Source organism: Phallusia mammillata, chromosome 6, assembly GCF_965637545.1.
Source record: "Phallusia mammillata chromosome 6, kaPhaMamm4.hap1.1, whole genome shotgun sequence".
In the NCBI taxonomy this organism is placed as follows: Eukaryota; Metazoa; Chordata; class Ascidiacea; order Phlebobranchia; family Ascidiidae; genus Phallusia; species Phallusia mammillata.
Window position 1 is genome coordinate 47,781 of NC_137257.1, and position 23,767 is coordinate 71,547.

General features: G+C 35.7%; 2 protein-coding genes, 1 long non-coding RNA gene and 1 pseudogene across 4 annotated transcripts in view; 1 reads left to right on the plus strand and 3 right to left on the minus strand.

Annotated features, from left to right (window-relative positions):
- Positions 1–650: 650 nt before the first annotated feature.
- LOC145233484 (uncharacterized) lies at positions 651–2,080 on the minus strand. The gene is made up of 4 exons (XR_013861113.1): positions 1,602–2,080; positions 1,475–1,540; positions 1,203–1,308; positions 651–922 (listed from the first exon to the last, which is right to left on the minus strand). It is a non-coding gene; the product is annotated as an uncharacterized LOC145233484 (long non-coding RNA).
- The window catches only part of LOC145233477 (uncharacterized), a 57,313-nt pseudogene continuing 35,278 nt past the window's right edge, over positions 1,733–23,767 (minus strand). The window contains exons 7-16 of the transcript XR_013861107.1: positions 11,052–11,211; positions 10,413–10,501; positions 10,142–10,280; positions 9,653–9,869; positions 8,773–9,083; positions 8,174–8,500; positions 7,689–7,827; positions 7,251–7,350; positions 4,976–6,517; positions 1,733–4,824 (exon numbers count right to left, since the gene is read on the minus strand). The product of XR_013861107.1 is annotated as an uncharacterized LOC145233477 (transcript). The remainder of the gene's footprint in view (positions 4,825–4,975; positions 6,518–7,250; positions 7,351–7,688; positions 7,828–8,173; positions 8,501–8,772; positions 9,084–9,652; positions 9,870–10,141; positions 10,281–10,412; positions 10,502–11,051; positions 11,212–23,767) is intronic.
- On the minus strand, positions 12,353–16,273 carry LOC145233486 (WD repeat-containing protein 62-like). The gene is made up of 6 exons (XM_080098226.1): positions 16,205–16,273; positions 15,451–16,072; positions 14,593–14,880; positions 13,993–14,319; positions 13,424–13,562; positions 12,353–13,120 (listed from the first exon to the last, which is right to left on the minus strand). Exons 3-4 carry the CDS (start codon positions 14,648–14,650, stop codon positions 14,099–14,101), a joined length of 279 nt encoding a protein of 92 aa, XP_079954352.1. The 5' UTR covers positions 14,651–14,880; positions 15,451–16,072; positions 16,205–16,273; the 3' UTR covers positions 12,353–13,120; positions 13,424–13,562; positions 13,993–14,098.
- LOC145232613 (protein FAM200B-like) lies at positions 18,969–20,540 on the plus strand. The gene has a single exon (XM_080097274.1). The coding sequence runs from the start codon at positions 18,969–18,971 to the stop codon at positions 20,538–20,540; it is 1,572 nt and encodes a 523-aa protein (XP_079953400.1).

Genomic DNA, 23,767 nt, shown 5'->3' on the forward strand with positions numbered 1-23,767 from the left:
ATGGGGGTACAGGGGTTTTTAATTTGTAAGCCACAGTTTAGGGTCAAATAAGTGTTATTTATGTAAGGATTGTCAGATAGGCAACGAAACAATTAAAACAGGTTCATTGCTTAAAACCGTTCAAGATATTATGCGTGTTATCAATTATCGGGGGACAAAATGGTTGAATGGCAAACTGGGCAGGTTGGGATTATTCTTTGTATCAGATAATGCGGGTGTTGCAGGATGGTTAACATTAAAATAAATGTCAGAAAAGTGGTCAGTATGACGGTTAAGTGAATAATAATCATCTACATGTGATACATGTAAATGTCAGCAAACTGGTCAGGTATGATTAAGTTAACATGTTGGGATTATTTTGACATCAGTTATTTTAGGCAGGTCGTTGGTTTAGTTATATAGTTCAGTAAAACACTTCAGGTCTTCATTATTACGCGATTTAGGTTAAAATAAAATTTAGTTTCATGTAGTGCAGTTAATAATTAATACGAGAGTAATATATAGGATCGAATATTGCGAGTTTTTAAGTTGGATATTGTTCAACGTTAAGCTAGAGGTTTGGTAAACTAACCGAGTAAAATTAAGTTTTAAGATATCTAACACAGCTAGCCTAAACATATGTATATCTATCTATTCAAACTAAGCTAGCTTACAAAATTCATATAGCGAGTCTGTCATGCATTTTCGTCGTCCAAATATAAAAAAGCAAAACCCAGTTACGGGAAATGCAAGAAAATAAATTATTAATTGATTACAAATCTAGTGACGGAGTTAGTAAAATTAAATATGTAGTTATTAGGATTTGGTTGGACGACCTGGGTGAATCACACGACAGACTTGTAAGAAAACTTATCAGGAGGAAAGTTCCTTGTTCGATGGAGAGGTGGAGTTTGGTGGGATCGCAGAGAAGGAGGTTGGATTCCTGTTAAGAAATAAACTATTTGTTGTTGTTTGCTAAGAATATTTGCTACTACCACCAAGATGCCAAAGAAGTGACAACATAAGAATTCACAAACACATTTCACAAAATATTAACGGAATAAAGTTTATATAAAGCGTGGGATTATTAAACATTCATTTAAACAGTTGCAGACAAATCAACAATACTCTAAACACATCAATAAAATGTTTAAAACTGCGATACAAAGTATTTTTAACTTAAGAGTTGGTTACTAAAACGTTATTATCATTTAAACAGTTACCTCGTTCCTTTAATAATTTTGTTGTGTGGCTGGTTTGTCCAGTCATATGATATCTTGCTCCATGGATCCGATTATCGTCGCTTCTTGTCCCGTCGTCTCCACTCAGCTGCAGACAAATCAACAATGCTTAAAACACATTAATAAAATGTTTAACTGTGATATAAAGTGATATAACCATCGGTAGTTGCTAAAAAGTTATTTAAACAACTAATAACAGTTTCCTCGTTCCTGTCATGATATTGTTGTGTCGCTGGTTTGCCGAGTCATCTTACTTTCAGAATCCAACCGCTCCATGGATCCGATCGTCGTCGCTTCGTTATCCTGTCGTTTCCACTCAGCTGCAGACAAACCAACGATGCTTATACACACATCGTGCAACAAACATGGCGAGTGTCATACGGGATTTGAAGTCATACTGCTCCGTCGTGTGACGTCATCGAATAGTGATCGCGTTCTGGTTCTCACTGGTGCTTCGGTTCCATTGGATCATGTTGCAATTCCCATTAGATGACATCATCAATGGTTGCGTCACATGCGTGAAAACAAAATAAAACTTATTACTAAATATTTTGATTTTATCGCGATACAAACAAACAAATAGTTTATGCGCGTAAAATCCCAGAACCTTGTTTGGTAAAATCCGCAAAAACAATATAGAGAGTCTGGCCAAACCCTCTATATTGTATAGTGCGGCGAAAAAAAAATACGATAGAAATAAAAAGAATGAAAGAGAAGTGAAGTAAATAAAAATAGTAAACCAAGGTTCTGGGTGGGTCCCTAAACTTTAAACCGTGTTTTTATAATAACAAAATCCAGTAACAACGACGAACCTGTAGCTTGGCTTCCTCCATCCGCTTCCAGCAAAACGTGCTTTTAACGCTACAAATCAGTTGTTTGACTTTTATATCAACCTCAGCGCCCCTGCAAGTCAGCTTTGGAGTCCCCAATTCTGCGCGCAAATTGCCTGTGGAGTTTTCGGGCCTTGATTGCTTAATGTCACGTGTTTTGACCGACCAATCACCGCCTCGGAAAAAGATCCTTCAAACACCTGTAGCCCCAATCTTTCTGCCTGTAGAGTTTTCGGGCAACGATTACTTAATCACTTTACCGCGCGTTTTTACCGAACATTCACCTCCTCAGGGACGAAACAACTCTTGGTTTACAAATAGTGGAAAGAAGTGACAACATAATCAAGCACTGACTTGTGTCAGGTGATGTCACATAAACATATTTAGAACGGACTTGATTAAAAAAAAACATGTAACAGTCAGACACCGCATCAATATATTCAGGTCGTTCTTGTTGTGTTCCATCGGAAAAAAATCGACTTAAAACTGTTATTAGGTTAAATCCAATTTGCTGGACAGGGTGGAACACAGGAATAGAATACATGAGAAACTTTGGCCCGCGACCTTATTTTTGGTAAGAAGCCCTCGAACCAAGCATTAAACATTTAATTTTCAGTTACTACGTCACCTTCACCAAATCTTCACACCTTGGCTCAAAGTGTAGAGAAACACCTTTACACAGGTGACCCACTGATAAGGAGGGAGACTACATAGATCCACGGAACATTGTCACTAGCAGCAATTTGCATGAACAATCTCGTCGTTTTCAACCAGCTGCGTTTTCAACTAAATACCAAAGCAACAACAGTTTCAACTGGCTGCCTAACTATCGTTCGCATTGTTATGCCATTTGAAACTGCGTCTTCTTGTTTACAACCTTTTTGCGGAACCAACTACTCAGCACGGAAACAAAGTGTCAAATATATTTGCAACATTTCACCATGAACGATACAAACACGTCTGCAAAGACGAAGTAGGTCATATAGGAACAGCGGATGGAAATTTATTAAGTCTCCCAAAACCGGTTGCACGAAAAACGAAACATGTTACTTATACATGGTCAGCATGAAGCGGGTTTGCAAGCGAGCTTCGTACATTCAAGCGTGCTGATGTTTTGAAATACACGAGAAAATATCTTGTAGCTGGGTTGGTTGTGGATGACTGCACAAAGCTTGTTTAAAACCCGCTTTAACACAACACTGCATCAAACTGCGAAATAATTTTATGAACTTATACACGAAGGCACAAAAGCCAGATTTATTAACATGGCAAAATCTTGAAAAGAAAATGTACCGACACTAGACGGAGCACTTTATAAGTTGACTGGATGAGAGGTGTGTAAATATTTTATTTGGCAACAAAAGTAACTTTTCCTTTAATAATTTTGACATTTCTAAGTAGTGTTGTTTTGATATTTTGGATTTGACCTGGGTTCAAGAAAATTTCTTCCTTTACAAATAAATCAGTAGTAGGAAAAAATGTAAACAAAAATATGCAAACAACAACTGTGCTATGTTCACAGCCACTGAAGAAAAATGCTGCAAGTTGAAATAAATAACAAGGACTGAAAAAAATTTGCATAAATAAAGTTTTCAAACAACAAAAATATAGAATTCATAATTACAGAGAAACAAATTGAACGAAATAACTTCACAGCAATGATATTAGCGCGAGGTAGATGGATGAAGCTTGGTTCAAGTCAGTTCTCAATTTCCTTTATTGCAGGGCACAGTGATAAATTAACTAGTTTTAACTATTTGAGATTGTTGCAAGTTTAAATGTCATCACCATTAGTGTTAATATTTCAAAATGTGAAACTTTTAGAAAGGGTTCAATTTTTTCCCCCAGACACATTTTGTCGAAATTGATTTTGGTCAATACTAAGTTGAATTTACCAACACTTCTTGTGAATAACTCAGGCGATTTTCCCAACTAATAACAAACTAAAGTTTTGGAATTCACTATGTAACAAAACAGAATTTGCAATTATTTGGAATCGTCCAATCACAGGAAAGTGTTTGTGCAAACTCCTTTTGTGACATCACACAGTGTCGCGCGACAATATTTTTCCACCGTCAACCTGGGTATGGACGATATCAACCAAGCGATCGGAGTATTCTCGTAACAGGGAAACAACCGGTGAATTGTCACTGAGATTGTCCATAGAAATATGATTTGAATCAGTGACAATATTGAGGTCAGTTATGTTTTAGCCAACTTTTTAACACCACGGTCATTACGATTTCCACAAAATTCCTACAAATAACATCAAAATATTGCAATTATTAAACTTGTATGCACCAGATCAGTGTTGGTAAGTGATGCCAAAATTATCACAAATCACTAATGATGGCATGAGCATTTGCGGAAATGGACCACAACACATTTTAAATTTGTTTTCCCTAAATAAACCAAGAAAATATGCCTCTTGGAAAGGTAAACAACATTAAAATATTTCAATTATTCAACTAATACTGACAGGAGACCACATATTTTTATGACCACCAAGAAACACATTTCTAGGCCTTAAAACTAACAAAACATGGACTTTAGGAAAAGTGAAAAATAATTTGTCCATTTGGTATCTTAATATGAATTGAGTTTTTTAACTTTTTAGTGTTGTTTGAATTTATACAGACTAAAACTATTCCACTAATATTTACAAGGATTCAGTGCCATGCATTGTCACAAGCAGATGCTGCGTCGCCATGACTACTGTCCATGTAGTTGTTGTTTGTTTCAAGCCGTTGTTCTTTTGACCGACATTTTGATTTCTATTGGAAACAAAATTATAGGGGTTAATTAAAATTAGGAGTAATAAAATTGATGCTAGTTTACAAAATGAAGATAAAACACAATATTTATTCTAAAATGTTTAAGTTTAAGACTTCGATAGAGTGTATTTATTTTTCTATGACAGCTCACCGAGATTACTTCAGCAGTTTTTTTTGGGGGGGGGTTATTTTGGGGGGTCATTTTTTTTTGCAAACTATCAAGCAACTCGGCAAATGCGGGAGGTATTTTAGTTTGTTTAGAAATTGGTGTTTGTGGATTTTCATTCCTTCTGACATCAACCTCACAAGTTTCACCCAGGAGATTATTTGTGTTGATAGTTTGTTTAATCTGATTCTCATCCTCAGCAGACTTTAAACCGTTTGACAAAATGTCATCTACTTTAATCCTATTTAACGTTGTTTCCTCCGCTGAAACATCGCATGAAACTTCTACACTTGGTGTCACCACACTGCTCAGTTGTGTTTTCATTACAACAACATGGCATTGCTTCTGGTCGAGTTGTTTACCAGATTCTGCCAGTTCTTCCATCAAGCTTGCCCCAATCTCGTTAATGTTTCAGGGTGACACAATTCCGCCACTTGTTGTTGAACCTTTGTCACTCTGCATTGAGCGAGTTTCCACGGAAATGTCGAATTCTGCTTCTTGGACCACATCCTCTGCCAACTTCACGGAGGTTTGGTGCAAATTTGGATCACTGCGATATTTTATACGAGGATAATCTTGTACGGAGTTTAGGCTTAAAACTGATTCGGAAACAAAATTTTGGGGCAAATCTGGCAATGTAGGATTACAGGTCGATGTTTTGGCAGCATCTTCATGTGGTGACTTATCAGTAGCTCCACCATGTGGGAAATTGTGACTAGCACCTTCATGATTTGACTCAGTAGCTCCATCATGTGGCTGTTCATTACCAGCACCTTCATACAACGACTCAGTAGCTCCATCATGTGGTAAGTCAATGATGGCACCGTTGTGATGGTAACTTACCAGCCCTACCGTGTGGTAGTAACTCACTAGCCCCACCATGTGACAGTAACTCACTAGTCCCATCTTGTGGTGGTAACTCACTAGCCCCACCTGGTGATGACAGTTCACTAGCCCCATCTTGTGGTGATAATTCACTAGCCCCATCTTGTGGTGGTAACTCACTACCTCCATCATGTGATGGTACCACACCGGCCCCATCATGTGGTAAGTTATAAGCATCCCCCGATTGTTGTACAACATCTGCACTTACATTTGTTCACCAGTTTTCTGGGAGATTTTGAGAATATCAGAGCCCGGATTTTCAAGTGTTTGAAGCTCGATTGCACTTTACTTGAGTGAGAGTTATTTTGCTCTGTTTCTATGGCGACAGGTTGTAATCGGTGCTTGACTTTTTTTGCACAAAGCCGCGTTATCTTTTAAAATCCTGGAAACCATGGCAAAATTATTTTCTGAAACATATTTGTCATCATCCAAATCATCAAAAGCACCACATGGTAGTTCCCCAACCTGGATTTTGTGAATCATTCTGAATTTTTTTCATGACATGATGTTTGTTTTGAAAATCTTGTAAAAAAGTTGCGTTTAAATGTTGGTGGTCTTCATCCAGACTTTCAGAGGTCATTGAAAGGTCATCAGCAATGACAAAAATGGGGGGAAAATTTGTCCCAATTTTTTGCAGGTTCTCTACACATGACACAACAAATTAGATCAGAGGTGTAAAGCCTGCAGCCGCAGATATCAGTTTGTGCGGCTGTGAACATGTGGATTGAAATACATGGACTGGCTGTGGTAACGTAACTAAAACTCATTTGCTAGATATGTGAATTTCAAAACTGGTCTAAATAGTTATAGTGACACTGTAAAAGATATTACCAGCCTAGTAATCTTAATTGTCATCAGACTTTTTGCAAGCCTATTATGGACAAATGATGAGAAAAAAAACAGGCTCCACAAGAATCACAATATAGATTGTGACGTCATAGATAATTGACCGCCAGCTTGTTCAGATCTTTGAAACAAGTTAAATAATATTCTGGGCTTTTGCGACGCTGGCCTTTATATACATATATGTAATACTCATATTCCTTCATTCACAAACAAAACAAGAATACACCTGGCATCCTTTGATTAAATAATGATCTGAAATGTGGCCATCTTAGCGAAAGGTTGTGCACCCCTGAATTAGATAAACAACCAAACTTTAAAGGTCTTTACTAATTATTGCTAAACATTCGCTTTTATCAGTGTCTACAAAAATTTTATAAATAAGCCAGGATTGTTTTAGGAACTGCAACTTCGAACACTACGTTCACGATTTCTCATAAACATACCAAGCTCTATAGTTATTAACCAGCATTTTCCCAACTTGCTTAGCTTATTTTATTCTAAAACATAATCAACCAATAAATCTTCTCACCCAGTTGAAGTTTTTCTGTTTCAAAACTTTCGTCGTCGCACAAACTCACAATAGAAATTAAATCCCCAAACAGAGCCAAGTTTTCAATTTCCTCGCAAATCTAACAAAAATATGGTTAGTTGATCGCAACATCAAAATTAAACATTACATATTTGTATAAACTGTGTGTAGTATATTATAAATCACATGTCACTAGAGACTCAGTGTGAGAGATTGAGACAACGATCACATAATATATTATATTTTAATAAAAGACTGTTTGTTTGTGCTTTACGGTTTAACTTGCGTACGACTTTTTGGCGCTGTTTGTTTTTAGATTATGACACTGCCTATTACTTAGGTGAAATATATATGTCTAAATAAAACAGTGGACGACTTCAGACTTGTCAAAGTTTTCAGTCTGTCACATATTTGTAAAGTTAAATCCCAACATCCCACCTTTTCTTTGTGTAATTTATCTCCCATTTCCCCAGTTCAGGTAAAGGTTTGTTGCTTAATAACCCTGACTCGTCGTTGGACAAATGCTTAGTCACCCACTTTGGCAACAATGACTCATCAGTATTTTGTTGCTCAACATCTGAAAAAGCAATTGTAAGTTCTTAAAAAGCCAAACAAAATAAATACAAACCATCAAAATGCATAAAAATGTTGACACTTCTTTAAAAATTAAATTGTCAATAAATATGATAATAGTAACATATCAAACCAGCCAAAACAGTGGTCATTCTGTTTAGATCAAGGAACAAAAATCAAGATACAAAAAAGATTATAAGTTTAAATTTGTGATAAAATAAAATTATTTCAGAAAACATAAATAATATCTTTCTTAATGCAGGATATTTTCTGGGATCATTACCAAAGCAACTCTGCAAACACCTCAACTAACGGACAAATCATTTGGAAACTGCAGCAACAGACATTACCTGGATTGTTGCGAAAGGTCAAAGTTGAAGGGTCGTCAAACACATCACTGAACGAGATGTCAACATTACTAGGATGCGTCAAATCATCGATTATTTCTACTGTAAACTAGTCGTTTGTAGCAAAATACGAGGTTTTATTCAAATCTGGACTTCCAGGCATGGAGGTGGCACCTTTCTGGGTTTGTTTGAGCTCTTCTGTCACCCGATGGCTAAATGTCCGCCCAAATATGCAACTGTCGGCAGATGCGGAGATTAAGTGAGAGTTGTGGTCGAAAGTGAGAGCAACCGCTACCTCTGAATGCCGGCTGATCATGCAAACACAATCTCCTGCGAGACAAACAAAAGATTCTTGTTAAAAATTTTAATTGGAAAAACAGTTGCAAATACATTAAAGCAATTTAAAAACTGATGCAGAAAAAATGCAAACTTGTAAAAGGCCAGTATTGTGAAATTCCTACCATGAGTAAATTTGCTAGACACACATTAATCATTTGACATGAATAAAACATGTTTGATTGAATTAAGTGGAAATACTTATTAATACTGCATAACTGCAAATTGCTTTTCAATTTTCTCAACAAATGCAAACCAACACTGACCTGTGCTATGCGCGAGGACATAGATGTTTTTATCAACACACGAGGTTGCAACAAGCATTTTGCACCAAAGATGTCATATTCGGTTAAATTGCAGCCGCACACAACAAGCACTGAATCACTGATGAATAAATTCCACAGCTAGAGTGACTGGGTTTAAAATTTTGTGGATTTGCTTACTCAACAATGGCCATGTCCCCCATCAAGTGTTTCTCAACGTAATGTTGTTCTCGACTGATGTCAGTTTTGCCAGAATTATTCATAACTTCACAGAAGCAGAGACACTTGTCTGTTCCACAGCTCATTAGTCGAAACTGAAATTATAAATCTGATTTAGACCAAGAATTGTCAGCATCAAGATTAAACAACTATGCTCTCTGTTAAACAACATAATGAGACTAAAACACAAAAATCACAAAAGTGGTACAAAAACAAATGAAGCTGAAAACTGGACAGTTTCACTGTGACTAATACATATATATATAATTAAAAAAGCTTAGGCAAAGTAAAAAGCAATGTACAAAGAAAGGTTTGGAAAAAAGTCAGATTTTTAAATGTTACACATTTGGTTCAAACAAAGGCAAATCACTTAAACGTGCGTGTTGCATTTGCCAAATTTACCCTTGTTAACTTGTATCATTCAAATTTCAGCGTTTTAATGCAGTTTATTGTAGTTCGTGTAAATGATACTTAGTGCATTGAATTTACATTTTGTGTCAACGGGTCGAATTAGCCACACCAGTGACAGTTTACCTTGGGAAACATTGTTGTCCAGATCACAATAAAAAACTATATAAGACTTGGATTAGATCTTCTAGAATCGAAACAACTATTCTAAAATACCTACTTATACTAGTTTCAACTTCCCTACATGACAGTTTACCTCATAATCTCGGTTCGCAAACTTCACAGCAGTGACGGCAGCAGAATGATCAGCTATCGTGTTGGACGGAATCTAATCATCAGTAAACATGTGAACACATAGATCTCTACTCGCGCTTGCAAGCATCGAACCACGGTAAGAATAATCCATGCTTAATATATCCCCGTCAGGTGACGAAATAAATGATATCCTCTTAAACGTCATAAGGTCGTACACACTAAAAACAAATGATTGGTTGTCATAAAAAACGCAAAACTATTTAGTCTTAAGGATTACAAAAAAACAAATCCAAAATAACAACTTAAAACCAAATTCCAAATTTACTGTGGCTTGGAAAAACAAGCTAAAATAGGTGCAGCCTAGAAACCAGCGATGAAATTACTGATGCATATTTATGATAAAGAGTGTTAAATTGGGTGCAGAATTCCACAATGTGCCCAGACATAAAGATGACTACAAATTGAATTGGGAAGTATGTTGAATACATACTGCTGGATACTCCCACTCCTGTCGCCAACCGCATGTGTTTGCCGTCATTATGAACAGAAATGCAACGTGCTTCAACCGATGTTTTAGTGTCCGTGGAGTGTTTCTCCATACTTTCCAATAGAATTGTGTGTTTCAGAACCTACAAATATTCAATAACTAACTTATTGCTCGTTCAATACATATATCCTACAAACAGCCACAATATATAATGTTCTTATTGATCGTCCAATACATATATCCTACAAACAGCCGCAATATATAAGGTTCGTACACATGTTTGGTCATCGATTTTCCAAATCCTGACTCTGCCGTCATTTGAAACCGAAACAAAACAGCTGACTCAGCACAATCAGGAAGTGTCTGCAAAAACACCATAATGAAGAAACTATTATTACATGTAAACAGGGTTTTGTGCCCCAGTGACTTAAATCAGTGACAAAAACAAAACAAGAATTTGACTAAATAAATTAAATCAGAAAGACTTTTCTGAATTTGGTTTACATTTATAATTCCACTGTTATAATTAGTGTGGAGCAGACAATTTACACTGACGAGACATGATTACAGCAGCTGACGTTACAACATTTCATTCATTTTCAGCCACTACTGATGATATTTGAATAGTTATAGTATGTCTATTGACATAAGCTTATATACTTTTTGTTATGAATTATGTTATGATCTCCATGGATGTGAGGGGTACAGAAACTGACGATGCTTTTTTTGAGCACATTTAACATTTAAAAAAATAAATCACTAAAAAATGATCAGTCACTGTTTTTCAGTATTTTGGATGTCGAAGAGCAGTGTGTCCCGATTAATAACATTTATTGTTTACAATTGTCTTTTGTGATGAAATACAATTTTTTTAGTGATGTAACTTCAATATATGTATGTTACAAAGACAAACCTTGATTTCCTAGACACACGAGCTGTGAAACCTGGAAACTGAAGTGACATTTGGTTTTTCAAAATCCATCACATCAGTTATAACAAGTGAGTGATCAGAAAATACAAGATGCAGCCACATGTTGTAGACATCTACTGACATCGCAAGCACTTCATAACCTCTGCAAAAATCCAATTGTAAGTTCAAAATAATTAATGTAAAAATATATTAAACAATATGCATGGATCTGTTCATAAATTTAGTCATAAAATAAAAGCTCAAATAGATGTAAATGCAACATGGTTTATTATTTTATAACTGCTTCTGCAAATGCTCATGCCCTCATCAGTGATATTGAGGCAAGTTGCTTTTTATGTCTACTTGGGCCGTTATTTTTCTTATTAAACATGTAAAAATTTTGAAACTAACTTTTACCAAAATACGACTTCTTATCAGGCAGCAAAAGCAAAAGCACGATTTTGTCTTTAATCTTCATAATTTTGCGACAAAACGACCAAAAACAGTCTCAACTTTAAAGATGAAAATTTTTCGCCACGTCTGTTTACAAACGGCTGATCGCTGATGACGCAATGTTTATTTTCACAGCTGTTCAATAAATATGTTTCGCGCTCAATAATTTTCGGAAATAAATGCACATTAACGAACTTCTGAACTTGCAATTCCATTATGGCGTAAATGTTTAACTTGTAAATCACTTGTGCAGCAAAAAAACGCAACCTACTATCGTTCTTGGACCAATGAAACGTTACTTCTTTATTTGAGTTTGCATTTGGCAAAAGGTCATCACGCGGTCAAATTTTTATGAAAAAGAATTTATTGCCCATTCATTGGCGCAAAACAAAACCGGACATAGCCAGCAATAGCTGAATTTCGGCACTGGAAACTTCTGAAAAAATGTTACGTCATAACTAACCACTGAAATCATATTTGGCAAACTCATGAATTATTGCGTCACGTTAATTAGATTCAGAAAACATTACTAATAAATTTTTTAAACAACTGCGGTAAATTAAAACACCAAATTTTATTATAACTCCAAAAGTGCAATTTTTTCCCCAAATTCATGCCGCAATTGATAACAAAGTATTTTTTTATGGTATCACTTTTCATGACATGGTCGTTAGTGCGTGACCAAATTTCCACAAAAAGCTTGTCAACAAACATTTTTTGACAAATCTCAACGTTTACATGTGATTTTATGGATTCCTTTTATTCTATGTTTAAATAAATCTCTGTCTGCCTTATCAAGTAACAACACAAACATAATAAAGAGATATTTTACAAAATGCAAAACAACAAGGACGGATCTAAAAGAAAACTTTATTTACGCCAAAAACATGCACCAGATTTTGAACACAAGCGAAAGCATACATAATAGGATCCACTAAAATAAGACATTTCATTTACTGGAACCATGCCTTCTACAAAACACATCTTCTATTAAAACTATTTCAGCAACCTTACTGTCTGAGGCGATGCAATGTCAAATGTTTTCAAGCAGGAAGGTTTGTGAAATCAAGGGACACACTAATGAACATATACAGCAATTAAGCTGCAAATACAAAGTAGAAACAACTTAAACAATTGGTGCAGAAAACATAGGGGTTTACATCTACATAAGTTAGCCTGTTTGAATCAAAACATAAAAATAACAGCTTCAATTTAAATGTAACATGTCTTATCTTATGTTACCTTCTGAGACCAACACATTACACCCAAAATCAAAAACGGAAAGACACAATCCCACTATACACACACATGGCTTAAAGAGTGTAAATTTGTAAAGTATATTCTATGACCGGCTTCAATTAAACAGCTTTAAAAACCTACAGTGAAGAAAAAGGTTCAAAAACCAGGTGTTTCCGTACTTTGCCATAACACACAACACTTGCTGTAAAAAATTCCATACCCGACACATTAAACTATCAATGCTCTGGTGGATAATCTTGAAAATATCGTATAAAAGTGTGTGTGTGTGTGGGGGGGGGGACAAAGAAAATAATCCATCAGTAAATCCAAGCTATGACTCAAATGTTGGTATGTATGTGTCCTTCTGCTACTGTGCAAGCCTGAAATAAGAATACAAAAAGGCATTTAGAAATGAAATCAAAGTTTAAAATGTATATGTGGCTTTGCCAAGCATATACTGGTCAAAAATATTTAGCCCCAAGGGTCAGCCTACACTTGCCTAAGAAAATTGGTTTCCAGGCCAAACATAAAAAGCTTAGCAATGTGACTTAGTTGTTTTCAGAAACTACACTGCCTATTACTTAGGTGAAATATATATGTCTAAATAAAACAGTGGACGACTTCAGACTTGTCAAAGTTTTTAGTCTGTCACATATTTGTAAAGTTAAATCCCAACATCCCACCTTTTCTTTGTGTAATTTATCTCCCATTTCCCCAGTTCAGGTAAAGGTTTGTTGCTTAATAACCCTGACTCATCGTTGGACAACTGCTTAGTCACTCACTTTGACAACAATGACTCATCAGTATTTTGTTGCTCAGCATCTGAAAAAGCAATTGTAAGTTCTTAAAAAGCCAAACAAAATAAATACAAACCAGAAAAATGCATAAAAATGTTGACACTTCTTTGCAAATTAAATTTGCATAATGAAGTTTGTACTGATGTGTGTAATAAGAAAAACAATAAAGGAATCATAATAAAATAAAAAAAGTGTATTCTGAATGTCAATAAATATGATAATAGTAACATATCAAACCAGCCAAAACAGTGGTCATTCTGTTTAAATCAAGGAACAAAAATCAAGATACAAAAAAAGATTATAAGTTTAAATATGTGATAAAATAAAATCATTTCGGAAAACATAAATAATGTCTTTCCTAATGCAGGATATTTTCTGGGATAATTACCAAAGCAACTTTGCAAACACCTCAACTAACGGACAAATCATTTGGAAATCGCAGCAAGGGACATTACCCGGATTGTTGTGAAATGTCAAAGTTGAAGGGTCGTCAAACTCATCACTGAACGGGATGTCAACATTACTAGGATGCGTCGAATCATCGATTATTTCTACTGTAAACTAGTTGTTTGTAGCAAAATACGAGGTTTTATTCAAATCTGGACTTCCAGGCATGGAGGTGGCACCTTTCTGGGTTTGTTTGAGCTCTTCTGTCACCCGATGGCTAAATGTCCGCCCAAATATGCAACTGTCGGCAGATGCGGAGATTAAGTGAGAGTTGTGGTCGGAAGTGAGAGCAACCGCTACCTCTGAATGCCGGCTGATCATGCAAACACAATCTCCTGCGAGACAAACAAAAGATTCTTGTTAAAAATGTTAATTGGAAAAACAGTTGCAAATACATTAAAGCAATTTAAAAACTGATGCAGAAAAAATGCAAACTTGTAAAAGGCCAGTATTGTGAAATTCCCAACATGAGTAAATTTGCTAGACATACATTTAGTCATTTGACATGAATAAAACATGTTTGATTGAATTAAGTGGAAATACTTATTAATATTGTATAACTGCAAATTGCTTTTCAATTTTCTCATCAAATGCAAACCAACACTGACCTGTGGTGTACGGGAGGACATAGATGTTTTTATCAACACACGAGCTTGCAACAAGCATTTTGCACCAAAGATGTCATATTCGGTTAAATTGCAGCTGCACGCAACTAGCACTGAATCATCGATGAATAAAATCCACAGTTAGAATGGCTGGGTTTAAAATTTTGTGGATTTGCTTACTCAACAATGGCCATGTCAGCCATCGAGTGTTTCTCAATGCAATGTTGTTCTCAACTGATGTCAGTTGTAGTAGTAGAGAGACTTGTCTGTTCCACAGCTCATTAGTCAAAACTGTAATTATAAATCTGATTTAGACCGAGAATTGTCAGCATAAAGATTAAACAACTATGCTCTCTGTTAAACAACATAATGAGAATAAAACACAAAAATCACAAAAGTGGTACAAAAACAAATGCAGCTGAAAACTGGACACTTTCACTGTGACTGATATATATATATATATAATTAAAAAAGCTTAGGCAAAGTAAAAAGCAATGTACAAAGAAAGGTTCGGAAAAAAGTCAGATTTTTAAATGTTACACATTTGGTTCAAACAAAGGCAAATCACCTAAACGTGCGTGTTACATTTGCCAAATTTACCCTTGTTAACTTGTATCATTCAAATTTCAGCGTTTTACTGCAGTTTATTGTAGTTCGTGTAAATGATACTTAGTGCATTGAATTTACATTTTGTGTCAACGGGTCGAATTAGCCACACCAGTGACAGTTTACCTCGGGAAACATTGTTGTCCAAATTACAATAAAAAATATATAAGACTTGGATTAGATATTCTAGAATCGAAACAACTATTCTAAAATACCTAGTTATACTAGTTTCAACTTCCCTACATGACAGTTTACCTCATAATCTCGGTTCGCAAACTTCACAGCAGTGACGGCAGCAGAATGATCAGCTATCGTGTTGGACAGAATATAATCATCAGTAAACATGTGAACACATCGATCTCTACTCGTGCTTGCAAGCATCGAACCACGGTGAGAATAATCCATGCTTACTATATCCCCGTCAGGTGACGAAATAAATGATATCCTCTTAAACGTCATAAGGTCGTACACACTAAAATGATTGGTTGTCATAAAAAACGCAAAACTATTTAGTCTTAAGGATTACAAAAAACAAATCCAAAATAACAACTTAAAACCAAATTCCAAATTTACTGTGGCTTGGAAAAACAAGCTAAAATAGGTGCAGCCTAGAAACCAGCGATGAAATTACTGATGCATATTTATGATAAAGAGTGTTAAATTGGGTGCAGAATTCCACAATGTGCCCAGACATAAAGATGACTACAAATTGAATTGGGAAGTATGTTGAATACATACTACTGGATACTCCCACCCCTGTCCCCAACCGCATGTGTTTGCCGTCATTATGAACAGAAATGCAACGTGCTTCAACCGATGTTTTAGTGTCCGTGGAGTGTTTCTCCATACTTTCCAATAGAATTGTGTGTTTCAGAACCTACAAATATTCAATAACTAACTTATTGCTCGTTCAATACATATATCCTACAAACAGCCACAATATATAATGTTCTTATTGATCGTTCAATACATATATCCTACAAACAGCCACAATATATAAGGTTCGTACACATGTTTGGTCATCGATTTTCCAAATCCTGACTCTGCCGTCATTTGAAACCGAAACAAAAAAGCTAAATATGTTTCGCGATCAATAATTTTCGGAAATAAATGCACATTAACGAACTTCCGAACTTGCAATTCCATCAAGGCGTAAAAGTTTAACTTGTAAATCACTTGTGCAGCAAAAAAACACAATTTACTATCGTTCTTGGACCAATGAAACGTTACTTCTTTATTTGAGTTTGCATTTGGCAAAAGGTCATCACGCGGTCAAATTTTTATGAAAAAGAATTTATTGCCCATTCATTGGCGCAAAACAAAACCGGAGATAGCCAGCAATAGCTGAATTTCGGCACTGGAAACTTCTGAAAAATGTTACGTCATAACTAACCACTGAAATCATATTTGGCAAACTCATGAATTATTGCGTCACGTTAATTAGATTCAGAAAACATTACTAATACATTTTTCAAAACAACTGCGGTAAATTAAAACACCAAATTTTATTTTAACTCCAAAAGTGCAATTTTTTCCCCAAATTCATGCCGCAATTGATAACAAAGTATTTTTTTATGGTATCACTTTTCATGACATGATCGTTAGTGCGTGACCAAATTTCCACAAAAAGCTTGTCAACAAACATTTTTTGACAAATCTCAACGTTTACATGTGATTTTATGGATTCCTTTTATTCTATGTTTAAATAAATCTCTGTCTGCCTTATCAAGTAACAGCACAAACATAATAAAGAGATATTTTACCCAATGCAAAACAACACGGAAGGATCTAAAAGAAAACTTTATTTACGCCAAAAACATGCACCAGATTTTGAACACAAGCGAAAGCATACATAATAGGATCCACTAAAATAGGACATTTCATTTACTGGAACCATGCCTTCTACAAAACACATCTTCTATTAAAACTATTTCAGCAACCTTACTGTCTGAGGCGATGCAATGTCAAATGTTTTTAAGCAGGAAGGTTTGTGAAATCAAGGGACACACTAATGAACATATACAGCAATTAGACTACAAATACAAAGTAGAAACAACTTAAACAATTGGTGCAAAAACATAGGGATTTATATCTACATAAGTTAGCCTGTTTGAATTAAAACATAAAAATAACAGCTTGAATTTAAATGTAACATGTCTTATCTTATGTTACCTTCTGAGACCAACACATTACACCCAAAATCAAAAACGGAAAGACACAATCCCACTATACGCACACATGGCTTAAAGAGTGTAAATTTGTAAAGTATTTTCTATGACCGGCTTCAATTAAACAGCTTTAAAAACCTACAGTGAAGAAAAAGGTGCAAAAACCAGGGGTTTCCGAACTTTGCCATAACACAAAACACTTGCTGTAAAAAAATTGCATACCCGACACATTAAACCATCAATGCTCTAGTGCAGGGTTTCCCAAAGTGGGGTCCGCGGACCCCTGGGGGTCCGCAAAGACTGCACAGGGGGTCCCTGACGATATGACAAAATGGCGAAAACAGGCTTGACATTGTATGGTACCGTACTTCCATTGTCGCAGATGAATGTTTCCGTGATTCGTAACTAAAATGAATTATTTAATGAATGTTAGGCCGTGTCAATCTTAAATATTTGAAATGAATTAGTACGTCTTGGTAGTTGCTCTACCTAAAAATTGCATTCGGCGTCTATGATGCAACAATTAAAAGTACGGTGTATAGCAGTCGGGAAGGTTTGCCATATAGCTACAAGGCTAAACTGTTTTTCGGTTATCTACCTGTAGGTCTATGTAGTCCGAGCATTAAAATAGATAACCCCATAGGTGGTAAGGTTATGAAGTTCTGAAGTTTCAATTTTTGTTCGAATTGGCCTTAGACCTAGCTTAATAATTCAAAATAATACATAAAAACATAGAAATAACTCAATGCGAAGGGACGATGTTTAGGTCAAAGTCTATATAAAACACAAGTTGTCCAACCTATTGTTACGCAATAGAACCTTGGAGCCAGATTGTGTCCAAAATGATACTGTGGGTGGAGAAAAATAACACATAAATTGTCTGATTTTTACAAACTGGAGAGCATAGACGCGAATTTGATTCGCCAAATTGAATGAAAATTTCGGGTTCTAACATTTCAACGCAATATTGAAAGCTAAATTGCTGTTTTTCATGTAAATTTGGCCGCTTAATTTTCATGTAAACTTTAAATATTTGCGTTCAGCGTGCATTATCACGCTCAAATGTTAGAACCCAAAAGTTTTATTCAATTTTGCCTATCAAACTCGCGTTAAATCCCACCAGTTTGTAAAAATCAGACAATTTATGTGTTTTTCCCTATACCTGCTGTATTAATTTGGACACAAAATGGCGTCCATGCGGCTGTATCGCGTAACAATGGGTTGGACTACTTGTGTTTTATATATACTTTGGTTTAGGTATAAGAGTAGCAGTAGCGAAGGGACGATAGAATAGTAACGAATCGAAGTTATCAGATAATTCATTTGTGTTAACTTTTAGTAGAATAGCAAAGGTAGCACTGCAGCTGACAACATTTTTTTCAAATATGTTTCTGCGCAGCTTTTTCTCCGGTAGTCTACAAAGTCAGTAGGCCTACAACAATTGAGGCTAAGCGATAGCCTGTTGCAAAAATTTGTGCTGGAATAAATTTGACAAACATGTACCGGTAGTCAGCTGCAGTGCCACCTCTGCGATTTTTCTAATATCCTGACTGACATGGATATTTTTTTTCTGTTTTTAAATTTTAGTGTTATAGTTCAAATCTTATGGATAAATTTTTGAAGCGAAAGGATAAGTCGAATGATTCAGAATGTGAAGCCCAGCAATCTCAGGATGTTTCATCCCGGAAGACGAAGAGACAAAAGGTTCGAACATATGATGAGGAGTATCTTAAGCTCGGGTTTATTGAATGTCCTTCAGATGTTACTAACCCTCAGTGTTTAATATGCTACAAAACATTGTCGAATGAATGTATGAAACCAGCCAAGTTAAAGCGGCATTTGATGGCTCAACATCCTGATCTAGCTGGAAAGCCACAGGCTTTTTTTGACAGAAAGAAGAAAGAATATTTAAAGCAAAAAAAAACTTTTAGACAATCTTTGGTGTCGAACGAAAAATTAATGAAAGCATCTTATTTAGTGGCGCTAAGGGTGGCTCGAGCCAAGAAAGCTCACACAATTGCGGAAAATTTAATTCTTCCAGCAGCAATTGACATGTGTGAAGTAGTTTTGGACGGCAAATGTGCAGCCAAGCTTAAAGAAATTCCATTGTCGAACAACACGATTTCAAGAAGAATCGATGAACTTTCGAATGACATAAAAACACAGCTGCTTGAGAGACTGAATCAAACTAATTTTGCAATCCAATTGGATGAAAGTACGGACATTGCCAACCAAGCACATCTCTTGGTTTATGTTCGATATTCATGGGGAGATGAAATGATAGAAGATTTCATGTTTTGTCATCAAATGCAATGCAGAACAACCGGTTTAGACGTTTTCAACGTACTTTGTGATTTCTTTTCACAATCAGAACTGTCGTGGGAACGATGTGTGGCTATATGTACCGATGGTGCAGCTTCAATGACCGGCAAGCACTCCGGGGCTGTAGCTCGTATCAGGGAAAAAGTACCGAACATTATACAAACGCACTGCATGATTCATCGCGAAGCGCTTGTTGCGAAACATTTAGGAAAATCTTTGTCTGATGTCTTATCTTTATGTGTCAAAGTTATCAACTCTATCAAAGCTCGCCCACTGCAGTCCCGAATGTTTTCGAAACTTTGCGATGAACTAGGCTCAGAACATTCAAGCCTTTTGCTCCATACGGAAGTTAGATGGCTGTCGCGAGGAAAAATTGTAGAACGCCTGTTTGAACTCCGAGAGGAGGTTTTAATTTTTTTGCGAGCGCACAATGCGGACTTAGCTTCACTAGTAGCCGATGAAATTTGGCTTGGAAAACTTGCATATCTGGCAGATATTTTTAACCTTCTCAATCAACTGAACTTGTCACTTCAGGGAAGAGATGCGAACATTTTACACAGTCAAAACAAAATAACAGCATTCACAAAGAAACTCAATATATGGAAAATGAGAATAAATGAAAATGTTGTGGATATGTTTCCTGTTCTGTGTGACTACATTGCCAACAAACCTTTAATAAATACAGATTTGATTTTCTCTGACATTCAACAACATTTGGAATTGCTTTCTGTACATTTTACGAAGTACTTTTTAAAAGAGACATATGAGAATTTTGACTGGATTTTAAACCCCTTTGTTGTCTGTCAGGACGCAAAGAAGAAGAATTGGCTGAATTGTCATCTGACCGAACTTTAATGATTAGTTTCAATCAATAACCTCTTGCATCTTTCTGGTTAAGTGTTGCGAACGAATATCCACTGCTCTCACAAAAGGCTACCCAAATGTTATTACCTTTTGCCACTACCTACATGTGTGAGACAGCATTTTCAGCTCTTACAAATATGAAGACAAAATACCGGTCCAGACTTATCATAGACTCTGAATTACGAGTTTGCTTGTCACAAATTACTCCAAGAATTGACAAGTTATGCAGTAAGAAGCAATCACATCCATCCCATTGATGTTGTCATTTCGATTAATAAACATGATTCAGTGTTACTTATTTTTATTTGTATTAACATTTATCGCTGGTTAGGCGGAAAATTGATGCGACATAAGATTGGGGTCCGCGAAAAAACATTTTGACATATAGGGGTCCATTGTCCAAAAAGTTTGGAAACCCCTGCTCTAGTGGATAATCTTGAAAATACCGTACAAAAGTGTGTGTGTGTGGGGGGGACAAAGAAAATAATCCAATGACTTATGCAAATAAAATTAAACGGTTTTCACGAACCAATTCGGAATTGCAGTCAGACATAGCTTGAAAAGTTTCAATTCGTTAATGTAAGCAAAACGGAAATGACAAGCGAACTTCATTTTTTTTCGAGTGCAAGACTATTAACGCGATTAAATCAGGTCGTTCTTAATATACCTTATTGGCTATAAAACGTAAACGAAATGAGATAAAATTAAACGGTTTTCACGAGCCAATTAGGAATTCCAGTCAGACACAGCTTGAAAAGTTTCAATTCGTTCATGTAAGCAAAACGGAAATGACAAGCGAACTTCATACTGTTTTTCGGGGACACGACTATTAACGCGATTAAATCAGGTCGTTCTTAATATACCTTACTGGCTATAAAACGTAAACGAAATGAGATAAAATTAAACGGTTTTCACGAACCAATTCGGAATTGCAGTGAGACATAGCTTGAAAAGTTTCAATTCGTTCATGTAAGCAAAACGGAAATGACAAGCGAACTTCATTTTTTTTCGAGGGCAAGACTATTAACGCGATTAAATCAGGTCGTTCTTAATATACCTTATTGGCTATAAAACGTAAACGAAATGAGATAAAATTAAACGGTTTACACGAACCAATTCGGAATTGCAGTCAGACATAGCTTGAAAAGTTTCAATTCGTTAATGTAAGCAAAACGGAAATGACAAGCGAACTTCATTTTTTTTCGAGTGCAAGACTATTAACGCGATTAAATCAGGTCGTTCTTAATATACCTTATTGGCTATAAAACGTAAACGAAATGAGACAAAATTAAACGGTTTTCACGAGCCAATTCGGAATTCCAGTCAGACATAGCTTGAAAAGTTTCAATTCGTTCATGTAAGCAAAACGGAAATGACAAGCGAACTTCATTTTTTTTCGAGGGCAAGACTATTAACGCGATTAAATCAGGTCGTTCTTAATATACCTCACTGGCCATAAAACGTAAACGAAATGAGATAAAATTAAAAAGTTTTCACGAGCCAATTAGGAATTCCAGTCAGACACAGCTTGAAAAGTTTCAATTTGTTCATGTAAGCAAAACGGAAATGACAAGCGAACTTCATACTGTTTTTCGGGGACACGACTATTAACGCGATTAAATCAGGTCGTTCTTAATATACCTTACTGGCTATAAAACGTAAACGAAATGAGATAAAATTAAACGGTTTTCACGAACCAATTCGGAATTGCAGTGAGACATAGCTTAAAAAGTTTCAATTCGTTCATGTAAGCAAAACGGAAATGACAAGCGAACTTCATTTTTTTTCGAGTGCAAGACTATTAACGCGATTAAATCAGGTCGTTCTTAATATACCTTATCGGCTATAAAACGTAAACGAAATGAGATAAAATTAAACGGTTTTACCGAACCAATTCGGAATTGCAGTGAGACATAGCTTGAAAAGTTTCAATTTGTTCATGTAAGCAAAACGGAAATGACAAGCGAACTTCATTTTTTTTCGAGTGCAAGACTATTAACGCGATTAAATCAGGTCGTTCTTAATATACCTTATTGGCTATAAAACGTAAACGAAATGAGATAAAATTAAACGGTTTTCACGAGCCAATTCGGAATTGCAGTGAGACATAGCTTGAAAAGTTTCAATTCGTTCATGTAAGCAAAACGGAAATGACAAGCGAACTTCATTTTTTTTCGAGTGCAAGACTATTAACGCGATTAAATCAGGTCGTTCTTAATATACCTTATTGGCTATAAAACGTAAACGAAATGAGATAAAATTAAACGGTTTTCACGAGCCAATTCGGAATTCCAGTCAGACATAGCTTGAAAAGTTTCAATTCGTTCATGTAAGCAAAACGGAAATGACAAGCGAACTTCATTTTTTTTCGAGGGACGGACCATTAACGCAATTAAATCAGGTCGTTCTTAATATACCTTATCGGCTATAAAACGTAAACGAAATGAGATAAAATTAAACGGTTTTACCGAACCAATTCGGAATTGCAGTGAGACATAGCTTGAAAAGTTTCAATTTGTTCATGTAAACAAAACGGAAATGACAAGCGAACTTCATTTTTTTTCGAGTGCAAGACTATTAACGCGATTAAATCAGGTCGTTCTTAATATACCTTATTGGCTATAAAACGTAAACGAAATGAGATAAAATTAAACGGTTTTACCGAACCAATTCGGAATTGCAGTGAGACATAGCTTGAAAAGTTTCAATTTGTTCATGTAAGCAAAACGGAAATGACAAGCGAACTTCATTTTTTTTCGAGTGCAAGACTATTAACGCGATTAAATCAGGTCGTTCTTAATATACCTTATTGGCTATAAAACGTAAATGAAATGAGATAAAATTAAACGGTTTTCACGAGCCAATTCGGAATTGCAGTGAGACATAGCTTGAAAAGTTTCAATTCGTTCATGTAAGCAAAACGGAAATGACAAGCGAACTTCATTTTTTTTCGAGTGCAAGACTATTAACGCGATTAAATCAGGTCGTTCTTAATATACCTTATTGGCTATAAAACGTAAACGAAATGAGATAAAATTAAACGGTTTTCACGAGCCAATTCGGAATTGCAGTGAGACATAGCTTGAAAAGTTTCAATTCGTTCATGTAAGCAAAACGGAAATGACAAGCGAACTTCATTTTTTTTCGAGGGACGGACCATTAACGCAATTAAATCAGGTCGTTCTTAATATACCTTATCGGCTATAAAACGTAAACGA